The following is a 22282-nucleotide window of genomic DNA, read 5'->3' as shown; positions in this document are numbered from 1 at the left end:
GTAGAGAAAATTAAGTGGTTTAAATCGACTAAACAATTTAAATAAAAGTGGGCCTTGAAAATTAAAGCAAAAACGGGCATTTGAGCGCACCCACGTGAGGTGTTAATCTCGGATTTTGCACTCCCCCTGCGTGCACGTGTGCACACGCATTAAGGTTTTCGGACCAGTGGATCCAAATTCCAATTGAAACTTTGGATTTTCTTCTTGGCCCCCCGTGAGCCCACCCACTACTTCTATCCGCTTTAAAGCTATTAGAAGCATAACTATTTAAGAATTGCAAATCAATTCTTCTCCTAGTCGATGTGAGACTAAAATTACTAAAGGCATAAACAAAACTATCAACTAAACTTAAAACAATAAAGTTAAAAGCATAAAGCAAACATGGGATTGAAATATCCTATGATTATATCTGATTTACCATATGGTTAAAACTAATTAAATATTAAAGGGTTTTCCAATTCAACCCTCTAAATTCCAACAATATATTCAGAGGAAGAAGCGATGGGACAACAAGAAACTCTTACAGAGAGAGAGAGAAAGAAGAACAATGCGGACGTTGAGACTGAGTTAAAGATAGTATAGCTGAGGACCCCTTATATAGATATTGGCATGTGCGAAACCAAATGTATCATAAGGACTTTTTGTAATTTATATCTTAGTTACGGTATAGTTCAAGAAAAGGGTATTTTAATCATTTCATGGAACCTTGTCTTCTATTGGAGTTTAAAATACTTCCAATAAAAATCTGTCACATAGACACTTATTGTTAAGTCCTTTCTCACTTATAGCGCTCACAGACTTGTCAGTACTTACCACGTCAAGCCTACAAAATTAGGTATGTAATTAACAAAGGTATATTTGTAAATTAAGAATACAATTCAATACACGTGGGTACATGTGATTGGTGGATCCCAAATTTCTGTATTTTTTTCTCTAATGTTGTTATAGAGATCTTGAGCTCTTTGAATTATCTGATTTTAGATGAGAATCGTGTGAGAGATGAGCCTGTTTTCGTTACTTCAAGTATCTCATACAATGTGGGAAGAGGTGGTTGATGTCGTTTTGACAACATCCTAATTAATAATCTAGATAAAGTTTTATCTTATATGACTAAAATATTTCATAATAAAATGATTTTTCTGTGAGGATGATCTCTATAGTCAGTAGATCATCCTCACAAAAAATCAGTCAATTCTGAAATTTATAATCCCATGAAAAGTGATCGCAAATTAACGGTAAAAATTGACAATTCACTATTCTTCATCTTATAAATTAGGATTAGAAATTTTAGAATTTACTAATTTTTTGTGAGGATGATTTTCTCATCATAGAGATCATCCTCGCAAAAAATTAGCCCATTTCAAAAATTTTAACCCATGTAAGACAAAATGCTTCGTCTAGAATGTTGGCTAGGATTTTGTAAAAAAACACTATATATATAGGGAAATGTTCAGCACCTTAAGTTTTACCACACACTTTAACAAACGTTTTTTGTCCTACATGGGTTAGAAGTTTTGGAATGGACTGATTTTTGGTGAAGATGATCTCTATGATTAGAAGATTATCCTCCCCAAAAATCAGCCCATTCCGAAATGTTTAGCCCCATGTTTACACGTTGAAAAATCGTGGACCGTCCATTTTTTGTAAATCATTTTTGATGGGGTTAGAAGTTTTGGAATGAGCTGATTTTTGGTGAGGATGATCTCCTCACCATAGAGATCATCCTCACCAAAAATCAGCCAATTCCAAAACTTCTAACCCATGTAGGACAAAACACATTTGTTAAAGTGTGTGGTAAAGCTTAGGGTGCTGAACGGGACCCATATATATATATATATATATATATTATATATATATATATATAGGGTAGCGTTCAATGGCAAACATTTTGACAAATACATTTTTCAAAACATGGGTTAGAGGTTTTGGAATGGGCTGATTTTTGGTGAGGAGATCATCATCACCAAAAATCAGCCCATTCCAAAACTTCTAACCTCATCAAAAATGGTTTATAAAAAATGGACGATCCACAAATTTTCAACTTGTAAACTGGGGCTAGAAGTTTTGAAATGGGCTGATTTTTGGTGAGGATGATCTCCTCACCGTATAGATCATCCTCACCAAAAATCAGCCCATTTTAAAACCTCTAACCCATATTTTGAAAAATGTTTTGCCAAAATGTTTGCCATTGAACGGGAACCATATATATATATATATATATATATATATATATATATATATAATATATATATATATATAGGGTAGCGTTCAATGGCAAACATTTTGACAAATACATTTTTCAAAACATGGGTTAGAGGTTTTGGAATGGGCTGATTTTTGGTGAGGAGATCATCATCACCAAAAATCAGCCCATTCCAAAACTTCTAACCTCATCAAAAATGGTTTATAAAAAATGGACGATCCACAAATTTTCAACTTGTAAACTGGGGCTAGAAGTTTTGAAATGGGCTGATTTTTGGTGAGGATGATCTCCTCACCGTATAGATCATCCTCACCAAAAATCAGCCCATTTTAAAACCTCTAACCCATATTTTGAAAAATGTTTTGCCAAAATGTTTGCCATTGAACGGGAACCATATATATATATATATATATATATATATATATATATATATATATATATATAGGGTCCCGTTCGCCACCCTTAGTTTTACCACACACTTTAACAAATGCGTTTTGTCTTACATGGGTTAGAAGTTTCGGAATGAGCTGATTTTTGGTGAGGATGATCTCTATGGTGAGGAGATCATCCTCACCAAAAATCAGCTCATTCCAAAACTTCTAACCCCATCAAAATTGATTTACAAAAAATGGACGGTCCACGATTTTTCAACGTGTAAACATGGGGCTAAACATTTCGGAATGGGCTGATTTTTGGGGAGGATGATCTTCTAATCATAGAGATCATCATCACCAAAAATCAGCCCATTCCAAAACTTCTAACCCATGTAGGACAAAAAACGTTTGTTAAAGTATGTGGTAAAACTTAGGGTGCTGAACATTTCCCTATATATATATATGGGGAAATGTTCAGCACCCTAAATTTACCACACACTTTAACAAACGTTTTTTGTCCTACATGGGTTAGAAGTTTTGGAATGAGTTGATTTTTGGTGAGGATGATCTCTATGATTAGAAGATCATCCTCCCCAAAAATCAGCCCATTCCGAAATGTTTAACCCCATGTTTACAAGTTGAAAAATCGTGGACCGTCCATTTTTTGTAAATCATTTTTGATGGGGTTAGAAGTTTTGGAATGAGCTGATTTTTGGTGAGGATGATCTCCTCACCATAGAGATCATCCTCACCAAAAATCAGCCCATTCCGAAACTTCTAACCCATGTAGGACAAAACGCATTTGTTAAAGTGTGTGGTAAAACTTAGGGTGCCGAACGGGACCCATATATATATATATATATGGGGAAATGTTCAGCACCAAACATTTTGGCAAAACATTTTTGAAAACACGGGTTAGAAGTTTTGGAATTGACTGATTTTTGGTGAGGATGATCTCTACGGCGAGGAGATCATCATCACAAAAAATCAGCCCATTCCAAACTTCTAACCCCATCAAAAATGGTTTACAAAAAATGGACGGTCCACGATTTTTCAACTTGTAAACATGGGGCTAAAAGTTTTGGAATGGGCTGATTTTTTATGAGGATGATCTCCTCACCGTAGAGATCATCCTTATCAAAAATCAGCCCATTCCAAAACTTCTAACCCATGTAAGACAAAAATGGTTGGCTAATATGTTGGCCCAAATGTTTGGTGCTGAACGGGATCCATATATATATATATATAGGGAGCGGTTTAGCATTCCTAAAATTTGCCAAACATTTTTCAAAACATGGGTTAAAAGTTTTGGAATGAGCTGATTTTTTTGTGAGGACAATCTCTATGATGAGGAGATCGTCCTCTCCAAAAATCAACTCATTTTGAAATTTCTAACCCTAATTTACAAATTGAAGAATCGTGGGCCATCTAATTTTTGTAAATCACTTTTGATGGGTTTAAACGTTTTGGAATAGACTGATTTTTGGTGAGGATGATCTCCTCATCATAGATATCGTCCTCACAAAAAATCTGCTCATTCCAAAACTTCTAACCGTTCTAACTCTTGTTTCGAAAAATCTTTGGCATAATGTTTGGCAAATTTTAGGACTGCTAAACCGCTTCCATATATATAAAAGCCCTAATGTGAGCTAAACATTTTTCAAAATATGGGTTAGAAATTTTGGAATAGACTGATTTTTTGTGAGGATAATCTCTATGATGAGGAGATCATCCCTACCAAAAATCAACTCATTCCAAAATTTCTAATCCCATCAAAAATGATTTACAAAAATTGAATGATCCACGATTCTTCAACTTGTAAATTAGGGTTAGAAGTTTCAAAATGAGCTGATTTTTTGTGAATATGATCTCTTTATTGTAGAGATAATCCTCACAAAAAATCAACCTATTCCAAAGCTTTTAACCCATGTTTTGAAAAATATTTTGCTCTCTTTAGGGCTTTCGAACGCTCCCCTATATATATAGGGAAATGTTCAGCAACAAACATTTTGGCAAAACATTTTTAAAACATGGGTTAGAGGTTTTGGAATAGGCTAATTTTTGGTGAGGATGATCTCTACGGTGACGAGATCATCATCACCAAAAATCAGCCCATTCCAAAACTTCTAACCCCATCAAAAATGGTTTACAAAAAATGGACGGTCCACGATTTTTCAACTTGTAAACTGGGGCTAGAAGTTTTGGAATGGGCTGATTTTTGGTGATGATCTCCTCACCGTAGAGATCATCCTCATCAAAAATCAACCCATTCCAAAATCTCTAACCCATGTTTTGAAAAATGTTTTGCCAAAATGTTTGTCAAAATATTTGTTGCTGAACGGGACCCATATATATATATATATAGGGAAATGTTCAGCACCTTAAGTTTTACCACACACTTTAACAAATGTTTTTTGTCCTACATGGGTTAGAAGTTTTGGAATGGGCTGATTTTTGGTGAGGATGATCTCTATGATTAGGAGATCATCCTCCTCAAAAATCAGCCCATTCCGAAATGTTTAGCCCCACGTTTACAAGTTGAAAAATCGTGGACTGTCCATTTTTTGTAAATCATTTTTGATGGGGTTAGAAGTTTTGGAATGAGCTGATTTTTGGTGAGGATGATCTCCTCACCATAGAGATCATCCTCACCAAAAATCAGCCCATTCTGAAACTTCTAACCCATGTAGGACAAAACGCGTTTGTTAAAGTGTGTGGTAAACTTAGGGTGCCGAACGGGACCCATATAATATATATATATATATATATAATATATTATATATATTATATATATATATATAATATATATATATAGGGAAATGTTCAGCACCCTAAGTTTTACCCTACACTTTAACAAATGTTTTTTGTCCTACATGGGTTAGAAGTTTTGGAATGGGTTGATTTTTTGTGAGGATGATCTCTATGATTAGAAGATCATCCTCACCAAAAATCAGCCCATTCCGAAATGTTTAGCCCCATGTTTACAAGTTGAAAAATCGTGGACCGTCCATTTTTTGTAAATCATTTTTGATGGGGTTAGAAGTTTTGGAATGAGCTGATTTTTGGTGATGATAATCTCCTCACCATAGAGATCATCCTTACCAAAAATCAGCCCATTCCAAAACTTCTAACTCATGTAGGACAAAAACGTTTGTTAAAGTGTAGGGTAAAACTTAGGGTGCTGAACGGGACCCATATATATATATATAGATATTAACTTTTATTAAATAAAAATACCAACTTGAAACCATGTTTGAGACACATCATCAAACTTACAACTGACCGGAAATAAAACATTGATGAGTAGAAATGTCCATAGATAAAAGTACAAATATTTTGCCATGCTAAACACGAGTCTCACAGTTTTCAAGACTTCACTCCATTGCAATGATGCAAGAATCTTATTTTGTTTGACGTCAGGGGTGAAGCCATGTGGGTGGTGGTCAACTCGACCGATTTGGTCCTTTTTTTTTTATGAATATAATGCTATTTAATAAAATAAAAAAATAAAAAAATTCCGTGAGAAAAAATCTCTCAAATATATATTTTACTTTTGTCACAGGATCAAATATCTTTCCACACTCTCTTGCTACAACTTCATGGACTAATTAGGATATAAAATGAGCCATCAAACCCATAGCCCAACCTGAAATCAGGTTAGATTCGGCCCAATAAATCTGAGAAGGCTTGGTTGGGCCTGGGTAATTACCTAGCCCGGATCAACCTATTTGCATGTCCTCTAGTCCAATCAGAAGGCTTGCCCTTTTGGATCTGATTGTGGGTAGCCATCTTAAAGACCCTACAAGAATTGGGTCTCCATCGGACATCTGAGAGGTTCCAACAAGTAGATTTGTTTTAATTCATAGCTTACTTCAAATTCTTTCTAATTCAAAAAAACTTTTCTATCTTATAAATGGGTCTCCATTGTCTACTCTATGGGTATTAGGTATTTGTAGGGTTGGGTCTGATTCTAAGGACCTCACACCAAAACCATAATAAGAATAAGAACCAATGCTTTTTTGGATTCCGGTTCTAGGTTTATGTCAAATTTAACGATAAAAAGTGATGAGATCGGCAATAAAAATATTAATCTTGAAAATAAATAAAAAGTGGTGAGCTCACTATTAATTAGGGACCATTAATAATTTTTTTTATACTAAATGAACTATTCAGAAACTACCCAAAACTTAGGCACTATTCATAAAGAAATAACTTGACCAGGGTCCTTTAAGTAATTTATTCTAAATTGAAAGTAGTTTCAGTAAAATAAACAAGTGTCAAGAAATTTATCCGTGTATTAGATGAGACGTGTTCCATACATTGCAAAACACCACCTACTCTAGACGAAACTTAGGAACTTTTGGGTCTCCTGGCAAGTCATCCCCCATGATACAACTACTGACTTTTACACCACATAAAAATATTGAAAGGGTTTAACTACAATGGTAGTGTTAAAGGCACCCCAATTGTTACCAAGGGCCCTCCACATGATAGCCAAACTGTTTTATCTTATAAGGGTTAAAAGTTTCGGAATGAACTAATTTTTAGTGAGGATGATTTCTATGGTGAGAAATCATTCTCACAAAAAATCAGCTCATTCCAAAACTTCTAACCTCATCAAAATAAGTTGAAGAATCATAAATCATCATTTTTTTTTATATTTTTTATAAACCAGTTTTGATGGGATTAGAAGTTTTAGAATGAGTTGATTTTTGGCGATAGAGATCATCCTCACAAAAAATTAACTCATTCCGAAAATTTTAACCCATATAAGATAACATTTGGCTATGGTGTGGGGGTGCCCTTCGTAATAATTGGGGTGCCTTTAACATTACCCTAACTACAATGGTAAGAATAAAAAAAATGGTAATGAAGATGACAAGGGGATATAATTAATGACAACATGAACAAGGAAAACTTAATGTCACACAAATGCACATGTTGTGACCCCCAGGGGCGGACCTACATTGGGCCGAGTCGGGGCTATAGTCCCCACTTAACTTTTCAAAAAAAAAAATTATTATATAAATTTGAATGAGTCATCTTTTCCAGACTCAGTGTCAAGGATAAATGGTAGTTTTGTAACTAATAAGAGTAATTTTATAAATTAGGAATGCATCCAACACAAGTGGGTACATGTGCTTGGTGGATCCCAGATTTTTGTAAGGTTTGTGAGCAAAACATTTTCAGCTGAAGTTAATACCTTTTTTTTTATTGGGTAATTATAAAAACACCCCACGAATTAATAAGGGCAACCCACACTATAGCCGAATTGTTTTGTCTTATATAGGTTAAAAGTTTCGGAATGAGCTGATTTTTTATGAGGATGATATTTATGATGAGGAGATCATCCTCAAAAAAATTCAGCCCATGCTGATTTTAGGTATATTTTTTCTTTTATTTATTTGTTTGGTTGGAAGGCTGTAGATTGATTTTATAGGTGTGGTTTAAGAATTGAAAAAGAGTTACTTCAGAACTTTTACCATACAATCACAAGCAGTTAATGTCAGTAGGTCGTGAGTTCAATACCAATATGAGCATTAATTCCTCAGGGGCCACTCGTGAGGGCGCATACTCCTCACTTACCGGGTGCGTGTGATGTACGTGCGTTGCACGAGCCTCAGAGCTAGTCCTTGGACAAGAGCATGGTCTATGGATTGGGCAAAGCCCAAATATGGGCCCGGTCTAATGTCTACAGGGATACTCAGTTAAAAAAAAAAAAAAAATTAATGCTGAATTAACATTAAAATGTACATTATTGGGGACATTTTTGACGTGATGTGTATCTGAACCATAGATGCTTTCATCGAGATGTCAGATTCATATATCGATGAAAATCATCTATGGTTCTGACACATCCATGTCAGAAATGTCGCCCAATTCAATGTTACTGTAGCACGACTCATAAAAAAAATCAAAATATGACAATAGTGTAGATTATATTATTTATTCAATCATTTCATCATTCTTATCAATCAATCCTATCTACCAAATAATACTGCCAGAGTTTAATGTCTCCAATCATGCTAAAAGCCTACAAATATGGATGTCCTCTCCCCCTCCCAACCAAACCAAAATATCAATCAATCCATCTACCAAATAATACTGCCAAAGTTTAATGTCTTCAATCAAGTTAAAAGCCTACAAATATGGACAAAGCCTACAAATATGGATGTCCTCAGCCCCCCAACAAACCAAAATAATGAAACACAATGCATAATTCAAGAATCTGATCAGATCCAATATAAAAGAAGCCTTCAAACATATATAATTATATAATGAGTTGTGATAATATAACTTGCCAGGTGGCATACTCATTTGACTCCCTGACATGATAAGTTTAGAATCGTAGATTTGTATGCCTCGGGATACATGATTGCACTTTCTCATAATAAAAAAAAAAGTATATCTTGATGGAGCCGTGTATCCTGAGATATACAGATCTACGGTTCCCAACCTTGAGCAGGTCAAGGAGTCGATTAAGTATGCCACCTGGTGAGTCATATTATCAGGACTCTAATATAATATGGTTGGGGAGGTGAGAGATTAACCCATCATTTAATCTAATATAATATGGGTTATTGTCCACATCCCTGTTTGTTAGAGAGAAGTTGGTGGAGGACAACCCCATGTTTCTGTAATTTGGAAGAACCAAGCAAACATAAAGTCCTCCCTTGTGTGTCTAGTAGCACTAGTCGTCCCTGACACCTGTGTCTAACACTTGCTTGACCCAGTTATGCTTTAATTTCACGTTCATTGCATTGTCGCATGTTAGGTAAATTGGTTGCCTGCCCATCATCATTAACTAAAGTAGTAAAAAAAACAATTTGGTGACACGTTAATTAGTGCCACCTCTGTTTAGAATCTAGATAACGGGCCACACCTATGAACTATGACGTTTTCTAACCTCTTCTCCATCAAGCGTAAGATTGATTATTAGGCGATAACATTTTCTCGTCTCTAGGGAAACATTATTTTCCTAGAGATTTGTACTTGTTTAATTATATTAGGAATGGTATAGATTTTCTTTGGATCCATTCTTCTTGAGAATCAAGATCATCTGAGCCATTCGATTTGATCCTTGAAGTTTCCATACCCTTTTTAATTAGTCTTCTCTAGTTGTCCTCCTCTGGATGGAATTGTCTTTTTGTATTGGCTGATACCACACCACCACCATTAGGTGTTATCTGTTTGGACTTTGGAGGGACAACAACTTACTTGAGATGTTGATATATATATATATAGCACTCTCTTCCTACATTTGGTTATATATAGCACTCTCTTCCTACTTTTGGAAGTAATATGAAGTCATTTAAATAAAAGGCTAAGTCTAACTTGTTTTTCGTAGTCATGGCCAATCCTAATAGTGACCCGCGTGTTAATTCAAAATGAAGTCCTTCCACTGAAAGCAAGATGCTTTCAATCCTAGGTTGGCAGTGGGTGTAAAAATTCACCAACTCCATCCTAGAGGCATAGTGACAATGTATGTGGTAATTGTTGGAAAATATGAGGCAAATAGTCAAGAATAAATAATTATCTACGGAGTCGTGATAATCTGACTACTGCACGTGGAATACTCAATCGACTCTCTTGACATGACAAGTCGAGAACTGTAGATCTATACGTCTCGAGATACCCAATTCCCTCAGGATAGACATTTTTATGGGGAAGTGCAGTTTTGTATATTGAGGCGTATAGATCTAAGATTCCCAAACTTGTCACGTCAGGAGAGTCAATTGAGTGTGCCACACGTGGGGTAGTCAGATTATCACGGTTCTTATCCACTAGCTTTTTTATATTTAATCTAAGTACACTTCAATTGAATAAATAAGATCACATGCAATAGAAGGACAAAAAAAAATTATGCACGTACTCCTAACTTAAAGCCATAAATTGAAGGGAAAATTACTTAAAAGGACTTTGGTGGAGGGATTTCTTTCTTTCTACTTGGACCCTAAGTTTTAGGACTTCTCTTAATAGCTCATTTAATAAAATTTTCTTTTCTAATTAGTCTTTGAACCACATTTCTCATGATTGAATACCCTAACCATTTGATCTCTTCATTTTCGTCCTAAAAAAATTAGATTTTCGGCATCCCAATCGAGTTTGAGGGACTCTATTCTGTCGAAAACATTTAAGAAGGATGAATAAGTCATTTTCAAGTTTTTTGAAGCATATGTAAAAAACTAAGGTTTTTTCAAAAAAAAAAAAAATTCTCCGTTTTGAATGAAAATTAATCAAAGATGGTTTTTTTGGTTTAAAATCATCTAGACAAGTCATTATCTCAAGTTTTTAGTTAATTTTTCCATGTATTTTACTCAGAAAAATTTGAAAAACAAATATGGGTAGCTTTTACCAGCATCGATTTCACCACTTTTTATTGTCAAATTTGACAATTTTTAAAAATTGTCCAATTCAACGATAAAAGGTAATGAGCTCAGCCATAAAAATATTAATCTTGATAATAATTAAAAAGTGGTGAGCTCACCAATAATGAAGGATCCTTAATAATATTTTTTTACTAAATGAATTATTCAGAAATTGCCCAAAACTTAGGGACTATTCATAAAGAAATCCCTCAACCAGGTCCTTTAAGTAATTTTTCCTTAATTGCAAGTAGTTTCGATAAAATAAACAAGTGTCAAGAAATGTATCCATGTATTAGATGAGACGTGTTATGTACATTGTACTACAAGTGTAAAACACCACCTACTCTATACGAAACTTTGGAACTTATGGGTCTCTTGGCAAGTCATCCCCCATGATACAATTACTGAGTTTTACACCTCATAAAAATGTTGAAGGCGTTTAATTACAAGGGTAGTGTTAAAGACACCCCAATTATTACCAATGGCACTTCACATTATAGCCAAATTGTTTTATCTTATAAGGTTTAAAAGTTTTGGAATGAACTGATTTTTGGTGAAAATGATTTCTATAGTGAGGAGGTCATTCTCACAAAAAATCAGCTCATTCTAAAACTTCTAACCCCATCAAAATAAGTTGAAGAATCATAAATCGTTCAATTTTTTTTTTGTAAACTAGTTTTGGAATGAGTTGATTTTTGGTGATAGAGATCATCCTCACCAAAAATCAGCTCATTCCAAAAATTTTAAACCCATATAAAACAACATTTGGCTATGGCGTGGGGGTGCCCTTGTCAATAATTGGAGTGCCTCTAACACTACCCTAGATTACAATGGTAAGAGAAAAAGAATGGTAATAAGGATGATAGGGGAATATAATTAATGACAACATGAACAAGGAAAACTTAATGTCACACAAATGCACATGTTGCGACACACGGGCGGACCTACGCTGGGTTGAGTGGGGGCTATAGCCCCTACTAAACTTTTCAATGTTTTTATTTTATTTTATATAGAGTTGGAGTGACTCGTTTTTTACTTATAGACTCTCAGTGTCAAGGATAAGGGGTAGTTTTGTATCTAATAAGGGTAATTTTATAAACTAGGAATGCCTTCAACACACGGGGGGGTACATGTGTTTGGTGGATCCCAGATTTCTGTGAGTTTTGTAAGCAAAACATTTTTCAGCTGAAGTTAGGATTTTTTATTATTGGGTAATTACAAAAGTCCCCCATGAATTAATAAGGGCAACCCACACCAGAGCTGAATTGTTTTGTCTTATATGGGTTTAAAGTTTTGGAATGAACTGATTTTTTATGAAGATGATCTCTATGATGAGGAGATCATCGTTACAAAAAAACAACCAATTCCGAAACTTCTAACCCCATCAAAAGTAGTTTACAAAAAATATTGGGTCTATCCCTGACAACCCATGATTAGAATTGGTATACATGATGGGCCTCCATCCTTCTCAAATGTCATTGTATGTGATATTGAAAACTCAGCCCCTATGCATTGTGGGATTTTCCACCAGATCCTATTCCTCTTATCTATCACTTAATGTCTAATTTGATAGTAGAACCTTGCCTTGCTCAAACAATATTTCATGTTTTTCAAAGTACAAACATGCATAATTTCAAATAACTCAACCTACTTTATTCCAATTTAACCTTTCAATCTTAGAATAGAGAAGGCAACTACTAGTTACATAAATAACCAAAGAAATCACTTAGTCTAATAATAATATATAAGATGATTAAGTACATCTCAATAGATCTTAATACAATACAACATAATTAATAGTTTAAACATAGCACTTCTCGGCTTCCTTATTAATGGGATAAATATATAGGCGGGCATCTTGCAAATCAGACAATTTCATCATAATCCTCTTCGATTGTAATAGTCCCTAGCCTTACACTGTTGACATAGTCCCTAGGGCTGTGAGAAGCGAGCCCAGGAAAAAAAAGCCCCACAATCCTGAAGAGAATGGATGTCAAACTCTCTTTGAAATCATTCCCTTGTGTCATGCCTATGAAGAGTGCTCTGAAGAGGTCCAACCAAGCATTAATATACTTAGAAAGAATGTATAAGGGATTGAAGTAGTTGGGGTTCGGTTCTTTCTTCAACACCTGTAAATTGCGTATAAAAAGAGCCATAAATCAAGAAAACCCATTGGACAAGTCTCATTTTTATAAATATAGAGGGATTCTATTACCACACCAACTTTTTCTATCATCTTAGGGTGCTATTAGTAAAAGTTGTTGTGGCAATAGAAGCTCGCTCTCTAAATATATTAGCAAATAAACTTTTAGGTCTGACTCTAATATTTTAGGTTTCTTTCTCTTTGATTTATTTCCACACCAACATTTCACTATCACATGCCAATCATATATTTATATATGTACCTTTCCCTTGTACCAGGAGTAGTAGTAGAGGCAGTAACCAAAGTGGGAGAAGCCGCTGATCAGTCCTTCAAAGGGAATTCTAGTAACAATATCATACCTGAAAACCATCCTTTGATATATGGCACCCAACTCTGCGTTCATCACATTCCCAAACTTTGTATCTCCAACCCTAGGTTGCCCAAAGGTGAAAACACCCGCCAAGTTTCTCAACAGGGTGTCCTCATTGTGTAACACAAGTATGGTAGGAAACAGAACCGCAAGTGCACCACCCAAGCTATGTCCTGTTATTAATATCTTAGCCGTTTTGTTTTCTTGGAGCAATGTGTTGAGGATGCTTCTTATGGTGTAATAGGCTAGCTTTTTATTTCCTGTGTAGTCCTTTGGCCAACCCATTTTATAATCCTTATCATTTTGAAGTCCCAAAGCTTTCATAAAACCAATATGAACTTTTCCCATTTCTCCCATAGAGAGCCAGGAGAGGTCGATGTCGCTGGACCAATCTTTTGTATTGAAGGCTTCGGTGCCACGAAAGGCCACGACGATGAATCCAGCATCTTTTGGTCTGTCAGAGAAAATGAAGGCTTGGGTTGCCTTTTCTTCTAAATACTCTGCAACACAAACTCGACGTTCTTTTTAATGTGCAATTCAACCATCAGGTTTATATCTGATGAATATATAGACCAAGAGCTCCCTTAGAACGCGAGAAGATAAAAACTATTTTACATGTTTTTTTTTTATAATAATAATTATTATATATCTATCATCCAAACGACTCAAAATTAGTTGGAAGGACTTCTTTTTTTTTTTTATTTTTTATGAAGACTTTGAATATGGGACCTTTTGACAATAAAAAAAAATAAAAATATCTTTTGTAAAGAAAATTATATATAAAAAAAAAAAAGGATATTAATATCTTTATATCTTTAGATCATTACTCTCTAGCTTTGCTCTCGTATCTATACTCATTTCACGGTTCAGATAGGGTCGTTCAGGGGGAAAGTACATATTTTCTTGATATTATCGGGTCAGGCTAGACTACGCACCGTATCATGTTTACTTGGGTCGGGTTTTGGGCTGTATTTTTTTAAGACTTTTAAAAGGGCCGGTCCATTTAAAACACCGCCCAGTCCCACCCGATCCGACCCCATTGACAGCCCTAAACTTGGCTGACCTAAATTACGTTAACTGGCTAATAGTGGACCAAGGAGCTAGTTAGACTGAGTTGGTTTAGTCTAAGTCAAGTTGTTGAGTGTCTGATCGGATAGTAATGAAAGATAGATATCATATCATGCATCATCAATACGGCTTTTGTTTTATTTATTTTGTTGTCCATCATTCCTAAAGCCCAAAAATTCCAAAACCCAATGAGTCATTTTGGTGTGCATGTCGTCTATCACCAGCTATAGTTTCAAAACTCACTTTGTGGTCTCATTCTCATATTAGTAAATGATGAAGATTCGTACCATTCCAGAAGTTATAGAACCCCACCAAATGCATCTGCGTAGTGTACCAAAAACCCACAATTAAAATTGTGTTGAATTTCATTTTCACCCAAATTGATAAAGAATTCCACTATAAATGGTGTTATTATAGTATCAAAAAGTCAATTTAAACATGGCTTCTCTATGTTTTTTTATTTATTTTTATTATATTATTATTATTATTTTTTTTTTTTTTGACTTACTTGATCTCATCCATAGAATTCATTTAAATTACAAAAATACCCTCAATACTTGTTGCATTAACATACACATGAATTAAAAAAAAAATAAAAAAAAATAAAAAATCCTTATCAAATATATAATAACCTACATATTAAAATTACAAAGTATACCCACTGTCAAAGAAACTATTCAAATTACAGAAATATGATCAATGCTTGTTACAATAACATGCATATGAATTTATAAAAATACCCTCATGATGAAAGATATTTTGTAATAATATTGATGATGGGTATTTTTATAATTTTCATATGCAAGTAGATGTAACTATGATGAGATGTATCTTTGTGAAATTCATATTGTAATAGGTATTAGAGGGTTACTTTTGTAATTTAAAATTTTCTTTGATGAGGGCTATTTTGTAATTGCAGCATTTAATTCAACGTATCTTTGATTAGAGGCATTTTCATAAATTTGAGTGTATATTACTTTAACAAATATTGATTGTATGTTTGTAATTTTATTCATTTCTTTGAAATTAAAAATGGATATTTTAGTAATTTTGACTTGTAAAGGTTGGAGTCCAATAAATTATTTACTGAAATTTTTTAAGAACTTTTTGCAAAACACAAATCATTTGCATTTTGTAACTAATTAAGCACCAACAAAATTGATTTCAGAAAATTATTTGCAATTGCAAATGACGTGGAAAATTAAATTAAGAAGATTTAAATTAATAATACCTGCCAATGGTTGGTGACAACATTGTTGACATATGCTTGGTTCTCGTAGACTATTTTCGAAGCCATCATGCACAGATCGAATGCATTTATGCCACCAATATTCTTAATCTTTGGGATTTGGAAGCTGGTTCTGTACAAATCGGTTCGCCCGTCTAAGTGCCCTATGATGGATCTGAAATCTGCAGATTCTCGGTCTGGGTACACTAGTGATCCTTCGCAAACATCACAAACAAGTCTAGTAAGAAATAATTTTTTTCCCAAAAAAATCGTAATAGAAGAAGATTTTAAAATATTTAAGTACCAGATAAACTTAATCTTATCGTAAAAACTTTTGTAGTGAATTTTCATTTATACTACTTAATTTATCAAAAGTTTTTAACCGAATATTATGAAGCTAGAAGGATATAAAGGTAATTAAATTCATCATAAATATTTTTACACATAGGGATAATTACATAAATATCTTTAAATAGTATCCATTTATAAAATCTGACAAAAAGTTTTATTTTATATTTTTCATTTTTCCTATATTGGTTAGAAGTTTCAGAGTGGGTTGATTTTTTGAAAGGATGATCTCTATGCTGAGAAGATCAACCTCACAAAAAAGCATCTCATTCTAAAACTTCTATTCCCATCAAAATTGGTTTAACATATATGTATGCATGTCAGGATCGATATATAGATAACTATTTGTTACAATGTTTTTAACAACAACGTTGGATGCGTGACGTGTATGGACACCATCCATAACGAATTAGTTGTCCCTCGATCCTGACTATATGTAAGATGAGTGTGTGACGTGTATATAGAAGGACATTTAAGGAAGTTGTGTTAAAAGGATCATCATAAGATGAAAGAGGGACTTAGATAATTGCTTTAAGGAATGTAGTGATCTAAATGGCCTCATTATTGAGTCAATATTCTTAAGGACTAGGCATGAAAGAAAAGTGGTTTAAAAAATTTGGGAGAAGAGGCTTTGAGAAAATTATTGTTCTCTGAATTATATGAAGCCGGTAAATAAACAATGAATCCATGAATATTTAAACCTGAATCTCTAGGAAAAAAATAAAAATATCTTTTGTAAAGAAAATTATATATAAAAAAAAAAAAGGATATTAATATCTTTATATCTTTAGATCATTACTCTCTAGCTTTGCTCTCGTATCTATACTCATTTCACGGTTCAGATAGGGTCGTTCAGGGGGAAAGTACATATTTTCTTGATATTATCGGGTCAGGCTAGACTACGCACCGTATCATGTTTACTTGGGTCGGGTTTTGGGCTGTATTTTTTTAAGACTTTTAAAAGGGCCGGTCCATTTAAAACACCGCCCAGTCCCACCCGATCCGACCCCATTGACAGCCCTAAACTTGGCTGACCTAAATTACGTTAACTGGCTAATAGTGGACCAAGGAGCTAGTTAGACTGAGTTGGTTTAGTCTAAGTCAAGTTGTTGAGTGTCTGATCGGATAGTAATGAAAGATAGATATCATATCATGCATCATCAATACGGCTTTTGTTTTATTTATTTTGTTGTCCATCATTCCTAAAGCCCAAAAATTCCAAAACCCAATGAGTCATTTTGGTGTGCATGTCGTCTATCACCAGCTATAGTTTCAAAACTCACTTTGTGGTCTCATTCTCATATTAGTAAATGATGAAGATTCGTACCATTCCAGAAGTTATAGAACCCCACCAAATGCATCTGCGTAGTGTACCAAAAACCCACAATTAAAATTGTGTTGAATTTCATTTTCACCCAAATTGATAAAGAATTCCACTATAAATGGTGTTATTATAGTATCAAAAAGTCAATTTAAACATGGCTTCTCTATGTTTTTTTATTTATTTTTATTATATTATTATTATTATTTTTTTTTTTTTTTGACTTACTTGATCTCATCCATAGAATTCATTTAAATTACAAAAATACCCTCAATACTTGTTGCATTAACATACACATGAATTAAAAAAAAAATAAAAAAAAATAAAAAATCCTTATCAAATATATAATAACCTACATATTAAAATTACAAAGTATACCCACTGTCAAAGAAACTATTCAAATTACAGAAATATGATCAATGCTTGTTACAATAACATGCATATGAATTTATAAAAATACCCTCATGATGAAAGATATTTTGTAATAATATTGATGATGGGTTTTTTTATAATTTTCGTATGCAAGTGGATGTAACTATGATGAGATGTCTTTTTGTGAAATTCATATTGTAATAGGTACTAGAGGGTTACTTTTGTAATTTAAAATTTTCTTTGATGATGGCCATTTTGTAAGTTCAGTATGTAATTCAACGTATCTTTGATTAGAGGATTTTCATAAATTTGAGGGCATATTACTTTAACAAATATTGAGTGTATGTTTGTAATTTTATTCATTTCTTTGAAATTAAAAATGGATATTTTAGTAATTTTGACTTGTAAAGGTTGGAGTCCAATAAATTATTTACTGAAATTTTTTAAGAACTTTTTGCAAAACACAAATCATTTGCATTTTGTAACTAATTAAGCACCAAGAAAATTGATTTCAGAAAATTATTTGCAATTGCAAATGACGTGGAAAATTAAATTAAGAAGATTTAAATTAATAATACCTGCCAATGGTTGGTGACAACATTGTTGACATATGCTTGGTTCTCATAGACTATTTTCGAAGCCATCATGCACAGATCGAATGCATTTATGCCACCAATATTCTTAATCTTTGGGACTTGGAAGCTGGTTCTGTACAAATCGGTTCGCCCGTCTAAGTGCCCTATGATGGATCTGAAATCTGCAGATTCTCGGTCTGGGTACACTAGTGATCCTTCGCAAACATCACAAACAAGTCTAGTAAGAAATAATTTTTTTCCCAAAAAAATTCGTAATAGAAAAAGATTTTAAAATATTTAAGTACCAGATAAACTTAATCTTATCGTAAAAACTTTTGTAGTGAATTTTCATTTATACTACTTAATTTATCAAAAGTTTTTAACCAAATATTATGAAGCTAGAAGGATATAAAGGTAATTAAATTCATCATAAATATTTTTACACATAGGGATAATTACATAAATATCTTTAAATAGTATCCATTTATAAAATCTGACAAAAAGTTTTATTTTATATTTTTCATTTTTCCTATATTGGTTAGAAGTTTCAGAGTGGGTTGATTTTTTGAAAGGATGATCTCTATGCTGAGAAGATCAACCTCACAAAAAAGCATCTCATTCTAAAACTTCTATTCCCATCAAAATTGGTTTAACATATATGTATGCATGTCAGGATCGATATATAGATAATTATTTGTTACAATGTCTTTAACAACAACGTTGGATGCATGACGTGTATGGACACCATCCATAACGAATTAGTTGTCCCTCGATCCTGACTATATATACGATGAGTGTGTGACGTGTATATAGAAGGACATTTAAAGAAGATGTGTTAAAAGGATCATTATAAGAAGAAAGAGGGACTTTGATAATTGCTTTAAGGAATGTAGTGATCTAAATGGCCTCATTATTGAGTCAATATTCTTAAGGACTGGCATGAAAGAAAAGAGGTTTAAAAATTTTGGGAGAAGAGGCTTTGAGAAAATTATTGTTCTCTGAATTATATGAAGCTGGTAAATAAAAAACGAATCCAAGGATATTTAAACTAATTGATCAAAACAAGCATTGAAAATTGATTAATTCTCATAACCATGCTCTATTCAAATTAATTTTGAAAACCAGAAATTACAATTTTTTGGAAATAAGTTTTTTTTACCATATCACTAAAAGTTAAAATGACCAGTGTTTTGGTTATTTTTCATACCAAAAATACCTTTTTTTTTAAACACATTTCTTACTAACATTGTAAGATTGTAAGTCTTACTAAGGGATGTTTTGCTCAAATAGATTATCACATCAGCAATTCGACACTAGAACCCTCTAAATTTCATCGATTTTTTTTTTCTTCAAAATACAATATCTTTTGAGCTTCATCCAAGCTTTTGAAAATGGACAGCTAGCAAACAAAATTTAAATTCTAGTGGTGAAAATTTTTTTTTTTTTGAATTTTTTTTTTTTTAATTTCATAGAATTGTATCCTCTACAACCCTAAAGCATCGGATCACATTTTTAGATGGCACAAGGTGTTCTGAAAAAGATCCTTCTTTGTTTTCTTCTTCATCTCCATCTGTTGTGGCCACCATTAAAGAACTAGAAAAACTTACTTGGACTTACTTTTAGCATCCAAAAACATGATCCAATGATTTAGGGTCGTAGAGGACAAAATTCTATGAATTAAAATTTTTTTTTCTTCCAAAAAAGTGATTTTCACTATTGAATTTTAATTTTAAGTTTGGCGTTGCTAGCCATCATTTTCAAAAGCCTGGATCAAGATCAAAAGAATATATCTGGGTGGCCTTCGGCAGCCAATGTTAGGGAGCCAACATTGGTAATCAAAATTTGTCATATATGGATTAAATTTTTTTGAATTGAGCTGATTTTTTTTTAGGATGATATCCTCACAATAGAGATCATTCTCACAAAAAATCAGCCAAATCTGAAACTTCTAACTCATAAATGTTGCCTCTCTAACATTGGCTACTGAACTTGACCCAATATATGTATTTGAATCTGAGTTTTCGATGAAATTTAGAGGGCTGTGATGTAGGATTTTTGATGTTATAATATTCTTCGTGTTCTTCTCCACTTGTTGTGGCCACCATTAATGAACTAGACCAAGGGCCTTGGGTTTACATTTTGGCATCCAAAAACATGATCCGATGATTCATGGTTGTAGAGGACAAAATTCTATGAATTTTGAAAAAAATAATTTCTGAAAAGTTATTTTTCACTGATGAATTTTAATTTTTAGTTTAGGAGTTCACTAGCTATTCATTTTCAAAAGCTTGGATCAAGTTCAAAAGATATTGTTTTTCTTTTTTTTTTTCCTTTTCGAATATGAGTTTTTTTTTTTTTTAAATGAAAATTAGAGGACTGTGGTGTTGGATTGTTAATGTGGTAATCCGTTTGAGCAAAAATACCGTTAAGGCTTAAAATCGTACACTGTTAGTAAGGCAAGTGTTGAGAGAGAGAGAGAGAGAGAGAGAGAGAGAGAGAAGGGTATTTTGGGTGTGAAAAATTACTAAAACACTGTTCATTTTAATTTTTTTTTCTGATTTGTTAAAAATAATTATTTTCAAAAATAATAATTTATCGTTTTCGTAATTAATTTGAATGATGCACCATTTTGGGAATTAATCAATTTTCATGCTCTCCATGAAAATTTTCACTTAATATTATGATATAACTAATTATATTTTCTTGAACTTAGGTACTTGATTAAAAAGATTTCAATATATCTATGGTAGTGTGGTAGTTTGATAAAGTATACATATATACATAGGACTCGGGAGAATCCATATATGGATATATTTTTTTTTATCTTTTTCCAATATCACAAACAAGATCCAAGAATAAAACCCGCAGGAGGAGGGTTGATAACGCAATCATCTTTGAAAAAAAAAACACCCACACCTCAGATCTTCGTACATAATACCTTATATTAGAAGAGGGAGCTCATTTTTTATTTTCCCTCTTCATATATAAATTGAGAGATCTATATTGTAAGATTTAAGGGATGAAAGTGGGGGTGACTAAACCCACCTACCTGAGCGTATATGATCCAAACTCAAAAAATGGGGAGCATCTCACATTTAAAATGAGATATTTTCAAAAACGTGACCAATTTTTTACGAATTTATGATTCCGGCACCTTTCATTTTAATTACCAAAACGTGAATGATAATGATATCGGAGGTCTTAAAGTGACAATGTCACAGATTTTGCTACTTTTAGTGAGATCGTCGCCATACAAACCATCTAGATTGTCATTTTGCACGTTAATGTTTTGGAAATTAAAATGAACAGTTGGCCAGAATTGTAATTTCATCAAATTTGACTCACAAAATAGTAATTTACACTTTAAAAATTCCTACCAAATAAAAATCTGAAGTATGAGAGTGAATTTTTTTTTATTTTTTCAAATTGTGATAAGTGGTACATATATGAATGTGTAACATATGTAAGGAAAAAAACCATACCTGTACCACCTTTGATAATGCGAAGAATGAGTTGTAAGATTCCACCATTAAGTGCAACCAAATTCAAGAAGAACTCAACTTTGATACCAAGTGAAGCTAAAGGTTTATTAAGCCATAATAAGATCCTCTGAATGATATATATGATAAGTGTTATCAAGTTAATAAGAAAATTATTATGGAATTTGGTTTCCTCACAATTACTCTCTATTAATTCGGAACCTAAAAACCTTCTTTGAAACACTAAGGTATTAAATATGTTTGATATTCCTAATTTTTCAGGATGATGGATCATATATTTAGAGGAAGAAGCCATGGGACAAAAGAAAACTCTTAAGCGAGCCTGCACATAGGGGTGTCAATGGATAGCCGAAATTCGAATTCGAATCCGAATTCGAATTCGAAAAATCGGATATTATCCGAAATTTTCGG

General features: G+C 33.2%; 1 protein-coding gene across 1 annotated transcript; it reads right to left on the bottom strand.

Moving 5' to 3' along the window:
- Positions 1-12589: 12589 nt before the first annotated feature.
- On the bottom strand, positions 12590-22194 carry LOC147410219 (triacylglycerol lipase OBL1-like). The gene is made up of 6 exons (XM_086437517.1): positions 21854-22194; positions 18375-18586; positions 15759-16097; positions 14815-14848; positions 13352-13959; positions 12590-13075 (listed from the first exon to the last, which is right to left on the bottom strand). The coding sequence occupies exons 1-6, from the start codon at positions 22164-22166 to the stop codon at positions 12812-12814; spliced, it is 1770 nt and encodes a 589-aa protein (XP_086293643.1). The 5' UTR covers positions 22167-22194; the 3' UTR covers positions 12590-12811.
- Positions 22195-22282: the final 88 nt, after the last annotated feature.

This window comes from Akebia trifoliata, chromosome 1, assembly GCF_017979445.1.
Source record: "Akebia trifoliata isolate Shusen 1 chromosome 1, ASM1797944v1, whole genome shotgun sequence".
Lineage (NCBI taxonomy): Eukaryota > Viridiplantae > Streptophyta > Magnoliopsida > Ranunculales > Lardizabalaceae > Akebia > Akebia trifoliata.
Note: the sequence above shows the minus strand (reverse complement) of the source record. Positions and strands in the feature narration are given on the sequence as shown.